The sequence below is a fragment of the Prionailurus viverrinus genome, chromosome C1 (genome assembly GCF_022837055.1).
Source record: "Prionailurus viverrinus isolate Anna chromosome C1, UM_Priviv_1.0, whole genome shotgun sequence".
Classification (NCBI taxonomy): domain Eukaryota; kingdom Metazoa; phylum Chordata; class Mammalia; order Carnivora; family Felidae; genus Prionailurus; species Prionailurus viverrinus.
Window position 1 is genome coordinate 58,211,743 of NC_062568.1, and position 13,960 is coordinate 58,225,702.

Below are 13,960 nucleotides of genomic sequence, written 5' to 3' on the forward strand. Positions count from 1 at the left end.
TACTTCATAAAATAATGTTTTTAAACATATATGCAACAGCCATAGATGCATAGTACTATGCACTACATGCATTCCAATGTTCCAAGTAGATTGGTCCTACCTGAAAGAGAACAAAGCTCACAGATGCGTCTGATTCCAAGAAAATGGAAGAACATTAAAAAGAGGCTAATTCATGAGAAAACCACACACAAAACTGTGTAAGGAGCAAAAAGAGATGTCAGGGAATAAGAAGAAGCAGTTAAAAATGCAAAGATTATCCTTTTTAATAATAAGAGAAATACTAATTATAGCTAAACTACAATACCACTTCTTCTCACTATGACATTACCAAAAAAACAAAAGTTTGACAACTTATTCTTACGGCAAGAATGTAAGGAAAGTGATACTATGACACACTGTTGGTGGGAATGCAAAATAGCACAACCCCTAAGAAAGTAATTTGACAGTACCTAGAAAAATTACCTATGTATTTACCCTTTAGCCTAGCAGTCCCACATCTAAAAATCTATCTCACAGATATATTATCAAAATACAAATAAATACATATATAAAGACAATCACTGCAGTGCTATTTGTACTAGAAGCAACCCAAATTCCAGTAATAGAAGACCATTTGAATAAAATCTGGGGGCGGGGGAAATCTACAAAATGGAATACTATACAGCTAGAAAAGGGAATGAAGAAGATCTCTATACACTGTCTGCTGGCATCTCCAGGATAGAATGTTAAGTGAAAAAAACAAGGTAAAGAAAGCATACACAGTATGTTATTATTTACCTAAGAAGGGGACACTAGGGATGTAAGTATTTTTATATCTTAATATAATATATAAAATATACTCATATCTGCAGCCCCCTTCTTCTGTAAATGCTAATATTACATTTTTAGCATGCATGTTAAAAAATAAAAGGATAAATCTCAAATTAAACTGTATTATTGGGGTGCCTGAGTGGCTCAGTTAGTTAAGCATCCAACTCTTGATTTCAGCTCAGGTCATGATATCGTGAGATCAAGCACCATGTGGGGCTCTATGCTGGCGGTACAGAGCCTGCTTGGGATTCTCTCTCCTTCCCTCTCTCTCTTCCCCTTCCCAGCTTGTGTGCACTCTCTCTGTCTCTCTCTCTCAAAATGAATAAAGAAACTTAAAAAAAAAACCCAACTGTATTATTAAATAACAAAATAATCAGCTGTCTCCACAAGTAACAATAAAACTCAACCAAATCCTGATCTGTGCCAGCTGTTGCTTGGACAACCCCACATTCCAAATGAAATCTTAAAGGATAGGTACTGCGGAGAGATATTATTTCAATTTACCTAGTATCTACTGCCCTTCTGCTAATAGCAGGCTTCAGTTTTTGTTTAGCAGAATCACCCCCTCATCACTCACTTCCAATTCATATGATTTGGGTGGGGCTGACCCTACAATAGGCTAGACTAATAGAGGCACATCAAAGATTTTTGCTTTAGCTATTGGAAAAACAGTATTCTTTTCATTCTGGTTTTTAAAAAATAAAAATTTCCAAACACGTTAAATATCCCTTCTATCTTGTGCCTTGTGCCTGAATCAATCAAGCAATGATCAGATCTTTTAATTCTTACTTTGCAACTATTCTCATGTCTGTCCCTTTCTATCCCCAAGCTACCAACTTGGGGCGAGCGCACTTAACTCTTCTCAATTTCCTCCAAATCTGAAGAAATACCACTTACTGTGGTACTATACCACGTACTACAGTATAACCTCAGACAAGTTACTTGATCTAAGTCTAGGTATCTTTATCTAGAATAATACCACCTCTCTCATGGGGGTGTCAGGATAAATAAGTCAATATACAATATATTCAACACAGTGGTGGGTACACAATTAACATACAAAATTATATAACCACCATCATTTCCCAAAATTCATCCTCTTAGACCCAGACTCAAAATGCAGAAAAAGTTTGGGGCACCTGGGTGGCTCAGTCAGTTAAGCATCAACTTTGGCTCAGGTCATGATCTTGTGGTTCGTGAGTTCAAGCCCCACATCAAGCTCTATGCTGACAGCTCAGAGCCTGGACCCTACTTCAGATTCTATGTCTTCTTCTCCCTCTGCCCCTCCCCTGCTTGCACTCTTTCTCTCTCTCAAAAATACATATACATTAAAAAAATTTTTCTTAAATATAGAAAAAGTTGTGTGTATACAATGCTTAGAATTAAAATTAGAAAAAAGCTATAGTCTAATTATGATGGGATAATTAAGTAAATTATATAATAAAAATAATAATAGGGATAGCCAATGTTCATAAACACTTATGTGCTAAGCACTCTAAGTATTTTTTTTCAATATATGAAATTTATTGTCAAATTGGTTTCCATACAACACCCAGTGCTCATCCCAAAAGGTGCCCTCCTCAATACTCATCACCCACCCCCTCCCTCCCACCCATCAACCCTCAGTTTGCTCTCAGTTTTTAAGAGTCTCTTATGCGTTGGCTCTATCCCACTCTAACCTCCTTTTTTTTTTCTTCCTTCCCCTCCCCCATGGGTTTCTGTTAAGTTTCTCAGGATCCACATAAGAGTGAAAACATATGGTATCTGTCTTTCTCTGTATGGCTTATTTCACTTAGCATCACACTCTCCAGTTCCATCCACATTGCTACAAAGGGCCATATTTCGTTCTTTCTCATTGCCATGTAGTACTCCATTGTGTATATAAACCACCATTTTTTTATCCATTCATCAGTTGATGGACATTTAGGCTCTTTCCATAATTTGGCTATTGTTGAGAGTGCTGTGTTCTAAGTATTTTAAATGTGCTAATACAGGGGCGCCTGGGTGGCTCAGTGGGCTAAGCATGTGACTCTTGATTTTGGCTCAGGTCATGATCTCATGGGTTCAGGATCCAGCCCTGCGTTGGGCTCCGTGCTTATAGCTTGGGATTCTCTCTCTCCCTCTCTCTTTTCCCCTCCCTCCCCCCCTCAAAATAAATAAACATTAAAAAATATATATATACTAATACATTCAATCCTCACAACAATCTTATGAAGCGGGTAGTATAATAATCCCTTTTTTTTGGGGGGGGGGGGCGCCTGGGTGGCTCAGTCGGTTAAGCGTCCGACTTCAGCTCAAGTCATGATCTCACAGTTAGTGAGTCCAAGCCCCACGGCAGGCTCTGTGCTGACAGCTCAGAGCCTGGAGCCTGCTTCCGATTCTGCGTCTCCCTCTCTCTCTGACCCTCCCCTGCTCATGCTCTCTCTCTGTCTCAAAAATAAATAAAACATTAAAAAAAATTTTGTTTAAAAAATAATCCCTTTTTCATTATGTGAAAACTGACACAGAGAGGTTAAGTAAATTGCTCCAGACAACAGAGTGGCTGAGGTATGAACCTAGGCAGTCAGGCTCCAGGGTCCATATTCATAGCCACTACACCTTGCTACCTCTCCAATGAACTTTAAAAATTCACTCTCCAACTTTAAAAATTATAGCTTAAAGTAATTCAAAAGGGTAAAAGATAATTGAGAGAGAGAAAGCATGCGTGCACTCTAACAAATTCAGAAAGATTTGAAAAAATTCTGTAGGGCAAGTAGGAACAAGATACTGAAGAAAGGACATCTCTAAGCGTGCAAAGTAAAAAGAACACATCATATAAAAGGTAACAAATATAAAAGATTAAGTAAAATAGCAATCTAGGAGTTTCAACATCCAACTTATACTACTGAGAGTCCCACAAAAGGAGTATAAAGAAAATATTAGGATAGGAGTGCCTGGGTGGCTCAGTGAGTTAAGCGTCTGACTCTTGATTTCAGCTCAGGTCGTAATCTCACGATCATGAGATCAAGCTCCATGCTAGGTTCTGTGTTGGGCTCCATGGTGGGCTCTATGCTAGGTATGGAGCCTGCTTAAGATTCTCTCTCTCCCTCTCTTCTGCCCCTCCCCTGCTCTCTCTCTCTGTCTCTGTCTCTAAAAAAATAATAATAGAAAATATAAGGAGAAAAGTATGTAATAGTTCTTCACTGCTGTTTAATAAATTACCCCAAAACTCAGTGGCTTAATCCAACATTTGTTATCTCACACAGTTACTGAGGGTCAGGAATCTGGGAGCAGCTTAGCTGAATGGTTCTGGTTCTGGATCTCTTATGAGACTGCTGTCAAACTAAAAATCTATCCGAAGGCTTAACTGGAGGTTGAAGTTTCACATCCAAGCTCACTAACATAATTGTTGGCCAGATGCCTCAGTCTCTCTCCAGACAGTCCTCTCCATACTGCTGGTCACAATATGGCAGCTGGCTTTCTTCCAGAATAAGTAATCCAAGAAAGAGAGAAAACAAGACAGAAGCTGCAGTGTTTTTCATAACCTAATGTCAGAAATGACACAGTATTACTTCTGCCATATGCCAGTGGCCATGCACACCAGTTCTGGTGGAATGTGAAAGAAGAATACACAGGGCATAAATAACCAGAAGACATGGATCACAGGGGCGCCGAGGTGGCTCAATTGGTTGAACATCCGACTTCAGCTCAGGTCATGATCTCACAGCTCGTGAGTTCGAACCCTGCGTCGGGCTCTGTGCTGACAGCTCAGGGCCTGGAGCCTGCTTCAGATTCTGTGTCTCCCTCTCTCACTGCCCCTCCCCTACTTGCCCTCTGTCTCTTTCTCTCTCAAAAATAAACATTTAAAAAAATTAAAAATAAAAAGGAAGGCATGGATCCTTGAGGGTCACCTCGGAGAATGGCTAGTCATCAGAGAAATCACAGGAAAGTTTTTTCTCAGAGCTTCACAGATATGAATCTTCAGACTGAAAAGGCCCACTAAGGACTAAGGAAAAGGAAAAAGATCCACCTAGATACAAATCATAAAATTTCAGATCTCTTGAGGTGCCTGGCTAGTTAAATCGGCAGAGCATGAGACTCTCGATCCCAGGGTCATGAGTTCAAGCCCCACGTTGGGCATGGAGCCTCCTTAAAATTAAAAACAAAACAAAACAACACAAAACAAATCAAAATGAAACAAAAAAACACATTACAATCTTTTTTAAAAAATCCAAATCTCTAAGGATCAATTAAAACGTTACGGAAAAGGGAAAAAAAAGTTCACCTACAAAGGACTACCACCAGACTTCTCATCAAATGAATAGTAAAAGGCAAAGGAGTATTGCTTTAACATTTGTAACAGAGAATATATTTCAACCTGGAATTATAGTTACCCAAATGAAATATCAAGCATGAGAGCAAACAGAGCTCCATCCAGAAACACAAAGTTCAGAAATTTCAGACCCCATATAAGCATTATTAGGAATACACTTATGGCTGAACTCCAGTAAAACAAGACCCAAAAAAGAGAGATGATATAAGATGCAGGAAACCCCAGATCAACTCTACAAGAGGAAAATCCAAAGGTAATGGCTGTACAGCATACCTCCAGAGCAAATGGACCAGACTGGAACAGAATTACGTGCAAAGGACAGTACAACTGAGTAGAACAACAGACATATCATAAGGGCACGTGAGTTAAGAAAAAACAACAGTTGAAAACTTCAGGAAAAACAAAAGATAATATAACAAAGTAACGGCCCAAGCAGAGGTATGTAAAGGGTGGTACGGTTTTAGCAATTGAGAAACTGTAAGAAATGGGGCTATACACAATCTCCTTAAAGTAGTCTAGGAGTCAGGCCACTGGACTGAAAAAAAAATAATAAAGTAAATGAATCTTAGAACACTACTTAGCCCTGTACTCAACAACATTCAAAAAGTCATATTAATTATTTTTCAACATTTAAAGTCAATCTTTGGATGGAACACTTGATTGTAACTACAGAAGAAAATGTAAGCAACCCTGACAATTTAAAAGTAAATAAGTAACTAACTGATAAAGACAGAGGTAGAAATGTGGAAAGGAAAAATAAAAGGAAAAATAGGGGTGCTATAAGTTTACTTTATATGAAGGGGTATGAAGACAGTGGCTATAGGAAGAACAAATAATACACATGGTAATTATATTCGATATGTAAAAAACAAAATATTAATTATGAATTTTTGGAAAAAGGTAAAGAAGAAGAGATGAAGAAAGGGAAAGTAATGTCAATGAACTAAATCCTCATCTTTCAAATGAGAAAGTCAACTGATACTAAATCTGATAAACAGTATTCTTCACATCAAAATTAAGTCCTGAACATAAACTCCACTGTTGACGGTTCAGAAGACATTATACTATATCTGGACTAACACCCCCACACACACGTCTTCTGGATGTTGACCCTGTGTGCTTATGTGCACAAAAGTGCATGAGAATGTACATGGGTGTTTGAATGCATATATGTGTATATATTTTAATTATGTGAATGACTTTATTTCAGCATCTCTGTTCTAAAAGATAAAATAAAAACCACTGGAATGCAAGAGATCGTCAAGAAAGGGAGTATCCTGGTTGACTGAAGACTGAGATTAACTGAAATTTAATCCATTCTTTTTCAATGTTTGTAAAAAATTACTCATAGCAATCTACTATTATACAGGAAAACGGCATCCCCTTTCACTGTACATACACCAATGCTTATCCTAACAGAAGTGAGAAGTACACCTGATTTTAAGAAATATTGAAGGGGCAGCAGAAGGAGGAGGCACTAAAAGTATTTGAAAGCTATTTTTAAAACCTCAGGATAATTTCACAGGAAAAATCAGAACAAGTAAATACATACTGGTGTACCACACAGATCTAAAGGACAATCTAGCAGAAGAAAGTAGCAGAGGATATTTTATTGCTACCATCAGGAAGAACTTTCTAATAATTACGACTACTCCACACAGAATAAACTGCCCGCAATAACAGTCTGATCCTCCATCGCTCTACTGTTTAAAAAAAGACCAGAAATCATCCGTTTACAATGTTGAAAACTAGTGAAGATTGAATTAGATAATCCCTGAGGTAATAAGTATAATTATAAGAGTTCTAAACTAATAAATTTTAGCTTACCAACATCCATTGCAGTTTCCATGAAGCTCTTCTGTCGTGAAGCAAACTCTGCAAGCAATTTCTGCTGCCTCTCTCTAGCCTTTTGTCGCCTAGGTTAAACAGAACAAAGTGGTAAGTATCAGATGTGTTTAAGACTTACCTACTACATTTCAGAAGTGTATACTGTATGAAAAGCCCTTGGCACACAACTATTTTCTGAACTGTGTATTAAATTTTATGTAAGATTTGACTGTCCTTAGATTCCACTGCTTCAACATGGTTTGAAGATCACTGGCTTAAACAGACAAAAATAAAAGCCAAGATTTATTTTAAAATGTGAAATAATTAAAGTAGATAGAAAATCTGGGTTTCTAACAATTTCCTAAGTATGTCATGTCAATTGGCAGCAAGAGTAAGAAAGGTTTTTTTATCAAGGAACTCACAATTTAACCCCAGGCACAAATAACAGCAAACTGGTTGCTAGAAGCTATGATGTTTAGATATAAACAGAATCTAAAAGATAAAAAATAGATTTACTATTATATTAAGAATTGGACTCTCCTAAAAGAGAATGAGCAGAAGCCAATAAATTTCCCAGTTTCTACTAGGAAATATTCCAAGTTTAGTTTATTTTGTTTCAAGGAAAAATACAGAAGTCTCAAATACAACATAAAAAATAAACTGTATTTCAAATCTAAGCATAAATATCCTTTTGGATTAATTCATCAAATTCTATTTATTATTTATCCTTTATCTACTTCCAAAGAGTATTTTAACTTGAGGCTGGTTGGGAAAAAGAAAAAAAAGAAAAGAAAAAAATAAAAACTACACACACAAATAGAACACAACAGGACTATAACATAAGAATAAGAAAATAAAGGTGAACTAATAAAGAAAGGAAACAGAGGCTTCCCTAGATTTGAGGATGCCAACAATGCTAGCGAGCATAAAAATTTTATCCCGAGCAAAGAAAGGTTAAAATAGTAATCTAAAACAAAAGGCAAGGAAGAAGGAAAAAAAAGTTACAATGTAAGCTATATATTAGCTCATCAAAAGAAAGAAAATTTTTTACTGAAACAAAACTCAAAAAGAAATTTACCATAGCCTGTGATGTTAAAAACATTAAAACATATCCATTAAAACATAAAGGATATCCTGAAACTACCATTACACTGTACGTTAACTAACTAGAATTTAAATAAAAACTTTCAGCAAAATAAAAGTAAAAAAAAAAAAAAAGTCTAAAAAACCATAATGGGTAGAGCATATTACAGCAGTCATTTAATGACTATTTATTATACAGATATACTATAAAAGTCAAAGCATAGTATTAAGCTGAGATTCTATAAAGTCATTTCTGTGGGAAACCTAAAAAAGAATTTTCATTAATCTCAATGATTCAAAGATAGAGAATCTTGGATTAAAAAATGCTAACAGTAATTTTAGATTTTTCATTCACATATCCACTCCCATCCAATTAGTGGAGATTATCATGAACAGGCATAGAGTCAAGTACTGTCAAGCCTTACCATGAGAAGTTACATACTTTTGCCAATAACGTTCAAAAGATTTTAACACTGCTTTTCTAATAATTACTTTAAAAAAACTTTTTAACGTTCATTTATTTTTGAGAGAGAGAGAACAAGAAAGTGAGAGTGAGTGGGGCAGGGGCAGAGAGAGAGGGAGACGCTGAATCCAAAGCAGGCTCCAAGCTCTGAGCTGTCAGCACAGAGCCCGATGTGAGGCTCGAACTCACCAACGAAGAGATCATAACCTGAGCCAAAGTCGGACGTTTAACCTACTGAACATCCAGGCACCCCACTCAGAGTTTTTAATAACTTTCTCTCCCTATTCCCTCCAACTCCTTCCCCTCTCCCTCCCACTCTCTCACATACCCACACCCACACACAAACTTTTCCTAGTTCTGTCCACTAAGAGTGACTGAAAATAGCTATATCCCCTAGAATGAGCACATTGATTGTGGTTTCTAAAAAAAAAAATTAAAAAAAAAAAAAAAGCCATCAGAACTCCTTGGAGAAATGGCTAGTTCCAAATACAAAAGGAACCTGGACTATCTTCTGGCCCCAGAAAAAAAGAAAATGTTCAAAGAATGATAGGGAAACATCAAAAGAATATAGAAACCAGCCGGAAGGGAGTCCCACAGGTCAAATCTAAAACAATTTGAGCATCAAAATGAATAGCAAACATATGAGGTTGCAACCCATAAAATCAGAATCTGTAAGTCCAAACTGATAGAAATAAAAAAATGAATAAATTGAAAGTTTGTGAGAAAGAAGATATTACAGCATCTCAAAATATCTCTCATAAATTACATATTAATTACAAAGGGGGAAAAGGGGAGTACTTAACAGTGAAGAAGTCTGGCTGAAACCCCTTTAATCGAGTGATCAAAATTAATCACCAAATGAAACAAACTGAAATCATAGGACACCTGATGGAATACAATCAAAAGAACATAGCAATGCATAATCTGAATCTAAACATAAGGGGCCAGTAGAGAAGCCCAAATTGAGGGACATTCTACAATGTTACTACCTTATATTCTTCAAAAGTGACAAGCTCAAGAAAATAAAGGAAAAACTAAAGAAAATCCATATTGAAGGACACCAAAGAGACGTGACAACCAAATGCAAGGAACAATTCTGTACTGGATTTTTTTGTTGTAAGAAACAGTATTGAGGGGCACCTGGGTGGCTCAGTTGGTTAAGCGTCTGACTTTGGCTCAGGTCATGATCCCATAGTTCGTGGGATCGAGCCCATGTCAGGCTTTGTGCTGACAGCTCAGAGCCTGGAGCCTGAAGCCTGCTTCGGATTCTGTGTCTCCCTCTCTCTCTCTCTGCCCCTCCCCTGCTCACGCTCTGTCTCTCTCTCTTTCTCAAATATGGATAATAAAACCTTAAAAGAAAAAAAAAAAACAGTATTGAGACAACTACCAAAACTTGGGATCTAAGGATTTTATCATACTCAAATTAAATGTTAATTTCCTTATTTTGAAAACTATATTGTGATTATACTAAAAAAAAATGTCCTTATTTCTAGGAAATACAAACTAAAATATTCCAGGGTAAAGCAACTTACTCTGAAATGGTCTAAGAAGTTCTCTGTACTGTCCTTGAAACTTTTCAATAAATTTGACATTTCTTCAAAATGAAAATTAAAATCCATTCTCAAAGGACAAAAATTTGCCACCATAGAAGAAATGGAAACAAACAAAAATGCTCTACAGATGCTCAAAGCATTCTGTGAAACCTTCAAAAATACTATAAGCAACAACAGCATGCATAGAATACATGTTTAATCTCTTACATCACTACTTTATGAAATTTATTATTATAAAAATACTATAAGAAACAAGAGAATGGATAGAATAGGTTTGGTTTCCTACATCACTACTTTATAAAATTTCCATATAAAATTTGTAAGTTACATGTTTCTTTAATTAACACAATCAGTTATGCCACTCTATAAATCACCTTTACATGAACATTTAGAGTATATCCATAAAAGAATATTTCAAATAACAAATCATATATCAAACATTAAGGAAACTTCAAATAACTGCTTGGTACTAGTATTAAAATGCCGGTCTACTCTCCCGCATCCACATGAGCCTGGAAAACTATAAGCCCCAGATAATTATGGCTGTCACCTTGACTTTAGCTTCAAGAGACTCTCACAAAGAACCTAGTCACATCATGCCTACACTTCGACATACAGAAACACTATGTAAATAAATGGATGTTGTCTTAAGTTGCTTAAAAAAAAAACAAAACCTCTACTGGCTTTCTATGATTTCCAGAAAAAGAATGTCAATTCTTTTTCCCTTATAAATTTTTTCTTAACTTAGGTAATTTTTTGTCTAAAATTGGGCATAAATATGAGTAAAAATGAAAAGGCAGACAAGTGTAGCAGATTTAGTACAACTCAGGAATTTTCCACTATTATCCCAGAGGTAGAAACATTGAGGCTGCACACTGTTATAACCATCTAAAGGTTTCCTATTTGTATCTTGTTTTCTATGCAGTAACTCTAATGAAAAGTGATGCCACGTTTGTCTATGGGTGAGGTAGTTGGAAATGGACCACCACTGTTTATAAACTGGCCTTTATTATGAAACTTAATCTAAAATCCAAAATAAATTAAGAAAAGATAATGTGAGAAGCATAGTGAGATTCAAATAAATTTATCTTAATCCTTAGCTGTCTGCTACAGAATTAGTTTCAAGTCCTTGTCAATACCATCACCACCACTGCTCAAAGGAAACAAAGCCTATTATGAAGAAAACCTTTACAATTTTTCAAGAGTACTATTTATTACAATAGCATTAGAGCCTTTGTAAAAATAGCATCTGAACTACTCCAGTATCATATGCATTTTGAGTAATAATTACAAAATACCTTTAACCAAATAAAATAAACTTTGATTCACTGAATGTTTACCTTCTTTTTAAAAAATGACATTATTCTATAATCAAGGAAATATCACCAATTTAAAAGGTTAACAAACATAAAAAATTTTACCTCACTTTCAACTTTATCAATAGATCTCTTAAATCTTAGGCAGTTACTAATTCAAAATTAATAAATTGTCATGCAAATTATCGGTTAGTTATTTATAATGATTCCTATTTATGAACTACTGTGAGAAATAAAACTCTCCTACATTCTCCTACTAAAAGCTTTTGTATATATATATTTTTCTTTTTTCATGTATTTAGTCATCAAATATATACTTAGCACTGTGTTCTAGATATGGTACTGGATATAAGAGATTCAAAAATACAAGAAAGATTCCTCAACATGGAGAATCTCACCTCTAACTGTTACAATAACAATTGCTTAAAAATTAAAATGCAGTATGATAAATACACATAGGAAAACCATTATTATTGCATTTATACTGGATGATTGTACATACTCTTATTGGTTTTCACTGAGGGATAGAATTATATATGGGTTTGATTTTTTTTTTTTTTAGACCATGTCTTCTAAATTAACAACAATGAAATGTGTAACAAAATAAAGCTATCCAATAAAGTCCAATGAAGTTATTTGATTGGTGAGTGCTTTGGTAACTGTTTGAATTTTTTGTCTTGAGCTCTTTTTCATGCAATAGAAGAGTAAAAAGTTTTTTTCAAATATAATTAAAAATATGGAATGCTTCAGGAATTTGCATGTCATGCTTGCGCGGGGGCCATGCTAATCTCTGTATTGTTCCAATTTTAGTGTATGTGCTGCCTTGTGAGAAATGTGGACACATATTTATTTATATACTTTATACTTTTAATATAAATTATCTACAACTTTAATTATATCAGAAATGAAGTACAACTATATATGTGATTAAAATTGCTTCTGACACAGTTAGAAAGGATAACCACCTAACTACTGAATCAAAGGAAACTGCCAATCTTATCTGAACTTTTGTAGCACGATCTTGTTTCTTCCTTTCTGAACCCTCTTGAATGCCACTCTCTACAGTGTTCCTCCTCTTCCACTCTAGTCATCCCTTTTAAGCCACCTTTATAGGTAATTCTTTTAATGTTTTTTCCTTATTCTATAAAAGTTCAGTATTAAGTATCTCATTTCTTACTGCACACACTTTTCTATATATAAGCCTTTAACTACTACCTGTATGGCCCCATCTAAGCTCTAACTCTGAGTTCTCCCCTAAGTCTCAAACCCTTTATCTGACTGGACATCTCCACTTGGGTATGCTCTTTAAACTCAGTAATGTACTGGGGCGCCTGGGTGGCGCAGTTGGTTAAGCGTCCGACTTCAGCCAGGTCACGATCTCGCGGTCCGTGAGTTCGAGCCCCGCGTCAGGCTCTGGGCTGATGCCTCAGAGCCTGGAGCCTGCTTCCGATTCTGTGTCTCCCTCTCTCTGCCCCTCCCCCATTCATGCTGTCTCTCTCTGTCTTAAAAAAATAAATAAACGTTGAAAAAAAAATTTTTTTAAATAAATAAATAAATAAACTCAGTAATGTACAAAGCAGAGCATATCAACTTTACTGCTAAGCCTAAGCCTCTCCTTATCTTGGCCTGTTATCCTCCCCTATCTTGGTAAAGAGGAACATCATCCAAGAAAGATTTTTTGTAATTTATAAATATTATGATTTAACAGGGGCACCTGGCTGGTTCAGTCATTAGAACATGTGACTCCTGATATAGGGGTCATGAGTTTGAGCCTCATGTTGGTGGTAAAGTTTGCTTAAAAAAATTTTTTTTAATTTAAAAAAAGCAACCCAAAGTTCCCAAAACTACAGCTATGTTTTATTTTTTATTTATTTTTTTACATTTATTTATTTTTTGAGAGACACAGAGAGACAAAGTGCAAGTCGGGAGGGGCAGAGAGAGAAGGAGACACACAATCTGAAGCAGGCTCCAGGCTCCGAGCTGTCAGCACACAGCCTGATGCAGGGCTCGAACTCACAAACCATGAGATCATGACCTGAGCTGAAGTCGGACGCTTAACCAACTGAGCCACCCAGACGCCCCACTACAGCCATGTTTTAAAACATTACTTGTTGGGGTGCCTGGGGGGGCTCAGCTGGCTACGTGTCTGACTCTTGGTTTCAGCTCAGGTTATGATCTCATAATTTGTGCGATCAAGCCCCACGTCAGGCTAAGTGCTGACAGAGCAGAACCTGTTTGGGATTCTCTCTCTGCCTCTCTCATTGCCTCTCCCCTGCTTTCTCTCTCTCTCTCAAAATAAATATACTTTAAAAAAATAAATAAAACATTACTTGTTTAATAATTAGTAATTATATACTGGAAAGATTGGAAAAGACCAAAAAGGAAAAAAACCCTAAAACAACCAAATTTTTGAGAAATATTTAAAATATTTTTAAAAATTTTTCTATTTTCATTTAAAGTTGAATTAATAATAGTATTTGAAAACAGCAGCAGAATCATTAGATAACCCACAGCAATAACTGAAGTAGCAATTTTTCCAAAGGGATCTCACAAGTTTAGGGGAGTAATTTAATGTTGGGGTCGTAAACTCTTGTCT

General features: G+C 35.9%; 1 protein-coding gene and 1 non-coding gene across 3 annotated transcripts in view; both read right to left on the minus strand.

Annotated features, from left to right (window-relative positions):
- UBR3 (ubiquitin protein ligase E3 component n-recognin 3) overlaps positions 1-13,960 on the minus strand; it is a 234,392-nt gene that overhangs the window by 95,425 nt on the left and 125,007 nt on the right. For both annotated transcript variants that reach the window (XM_047870436.1, XM_047870435.1), the window contains exon 24: positions 6,950-7,038. In XM_047870436.1, coding sequence (XP_047726392.1) covers positions 6,950-7,038 — 89 coding nt within the window. The remainder of the gene's footprint in view (positions 1-6,949; positions 7,039-13,960) is intronic.
- LOC125174187 (U6 spliceosomal RNA) lies at positions 12,095-12,197 on the minus strand. The gene has a single exon (XR_007155315.1). It is a non-coding gene; the product is annotated as a U6 spliceosomal RNA (small nuclear RNA).